General features: G+C 44.2%; 1 protein-coding gene across 1 annotated transcript; it reads left to right on the forward strand.

Annotated features, from left to right (window-relative positions):
* Positions 1-245: 245 nt before the first annotated feature.
* RPS29 (ribosomal protein S29) lies at positions 246-2,029 on the forward strand. The gene is made up of 3 exons (XM_032871191.1): positions 246-378; positions 611-710; positions 1,900-2,029. Exons 1-3 carry the CDS (start codon positions 317-319, stop codon positions 1,906-1,908), a joined length of 171 nt encoding a protein of 56 aa, XP_032727082.1. The 5' UTR covers positions 246-316; the 3' UTR covers positions 1,909-2,029.
* The last annotated feature ends 286 nt before the right edge of the window (positions 2,030-2,315 follow it).

Consider the following 2,315-nt stretch of genomic DNA (forward strand, 5'->3'; position numbering starts at 1 on the left):
CCCAGAACTCCTGGGCTCAAGCGATCCTCCTGCCTCAGCCTCCCGAGTAGCTGGGACTACAGGCGCGCGCCACCGCGCCCGGCGCTCGAGAGCAGCGCAAGTTAACACTAGAGGCTGAGCTGCGTTGACGTCATCAGCTGTACCCGCCTGGCCTGTTTCCGAGACCGCCCAGATATACTACCTCGAAACAGCATAGCCGCACTGCGCTCGCGTCATTAGTCGGCACTGCATTCTGGGTAAGCCGTGTCTTGAAAATTTGAAGAGCGCATGCGTGGGGTAGCTCTTCCTTTTGCCTCGTTGCATCCGAGAGAGCAAGATGGGTCACCAGCAGCTCTACTGGAGCCATCCGAGGAAATTTGGCCAGGGTTCTCGTTCTTGGTAAGAAACAGAATGTGGTTTTAGGGAAGGGTTGCACTCGGTTGTGACGCAGCCAGATCTCTCATGGAGAGGAGTCCGCCGCGCCTCGTGGGGGTAGACCGACTCTGGAGCCGTGACTGCCGCCATTACGGGCCTCTGACGGGTGGCGAAAGATCGGTGGTGCGGGTGGTGGCCCCCGAGTGCGGAATCCTTCCATTTCGGCGGCTTGCAGTAACGCATTCTCTTCTTACAGCCGCGTCTGCTCAAACCGGCACGGTCTGATCCGGAAATATGGCCTCAATATGTGCCGCCAGTGTTTCCGTCAGTATGCGAAGGATATAGGCTTCATTAAGGTACGCGGCTGCGGGGTTGTCTTCTCCCGGTTCTGTGAGCTGGGAACGTAGATACTTCCTTACTTTGAGCTTTCCATCAACAGCGTTTTCTCTCTTAGTTGTTAGCGGGGCTTTTTGGGGTATCGGACGCACGGTTAAAGAGTTTGGACAGGGTAATGGGATAGATTTTACAGTCTCACTCCTTTTTACCAGTGGCAGTCAGTTTTAGAAAACACTGGAAATTAAGTTTCAGATCTCTTTAATCGTATCTAGACATTTTCCAGCGAAATACATGTGTTGGCCACTGCCTGCCCGGAGATGTGAGATAGCATATCCTGGAATGAGCTTGAGAATGGGGGCCAGACAGACTTTAGGATTCAGATAAAATCTCCTGTTTAATAAGAGTACACTGACTTTAGTCCAGTTCCATGAAGTTCCGTTTCTGCCTGAGAAAAATAAATGGCAAGATTGTTGTAAAAATTAGTTACATATATGTGGAGCTGTCTTCACTTCTAAAATTCAGATAAATGCCAGAATGTTTTCTTCCCCCTATGGTGAAAACTACCACTTTCTTGGCTCTTTGAGATACAGTTACTGGTGTTAAAGTATGATGTCCGGTAGACACAAAGTATCGTACGGTTTGACTTTTAGTTTTGACCACTTAGCAAGTATATGCTTGTTACATTGTGGAGGTTCCTGTATCTCGGTGGGGTGGGAAGTGGTGTGTCAGTGATGAGAATGGACTCAAGCCCTTGAGCTAATAAATAACTTTGTGGCCCGGTTACTTAGAGGACAGGGTTAAATGAGTTAACTTACGAATGATTGCTATAGTAGTGTCTCTCACATATTGAATACCAAAATACTAGCTGTGTAATTAGTTACCTACTTAACCAACCCGAGGTTTTGGTAAAGATTATTTTATGTAGTAGTGTTTTCTAGTGGGGAATTCTTTGACGGAAGAAGTGAATATCAATACTAAAGATTACAGTCTAGAATATAATTGTGGTTTGTGGAACAGCTTGTTGTAAACATTCAGTACATATTTTAAGATTTTTAGAGCTTGGTGGCTAGTTTGGGTGGGTTAAATTTCTGGTTTGAACCTCATTCTTCTGTAATGAGAGCCAGTGTTTGTGAGAATAAAATAGGTATTTAAACATTTTGGATTAATACATTTCTTGTCTGTCTCCCCCCCCCCCCTTTTTCTTTGCAGTTGGATTAAGTGAGCTTCCTTGAATGGGTCATCCAAGATACCTACCTGCAGATAACCAAGATACTTACCTTAATGCCAGCTCATTGTACATAAAATAAAAATCCTCAAATTATGAGTGCTTTAAAGTGAATGGAATGGTCAATTGATTACAGGAATCTCCTTTTTAAAATGTGCTATTTTCTCAATGGTTCATCACCAACATATGTGGCTTACTTTCCTTTAATGTAAAAGTACTCATGCTGAACTCTGCTAAAAATGCCAGCATTGTTTTTTATTTCATAAAAAATTTTTTATTAACATAAAATGACTTACATATGGGAGCACCCAGCATATAACCTCAGACAAGTGTCTCATAGGTAATAGATTTGCTACAGTGAAATAGGCAGTAGAGATAGAACTGTTGAAACACGTTTTTT

Source organism: Lontra canadensis, unplaced genomic scaffold, assembly GCF_010015895.1.
Source record: "Lontra canadensis isolate GAN:19392208 unplaced genomic scaffold, GSC_riverotter_1.0 scaffold42, whole genome shotgun sequence".
NCBI classification, from domain to species: domain Eukaryota; kingdom Metazoa; phylum Chordata; class Mammalia; order Carnivora; family Mustelidae; genus Lontra; species Lontra canadensis.

Coding starts and splice junctions, on each gene's coding strand:
- RPS29 (XM_032871191.1), top strand. CDS start 317: ATGGGTCACCAGCAGCTCTACTGGAGCCATCCGAGGAAATTTGGCCAG. Junction 379..610: donor GGCCAGGGTTCTCGTTCTTG/GTAAGAAACAGA, acceptor CTCTTCTTACAG/CCGCGTCTGCTCAAACCGGC.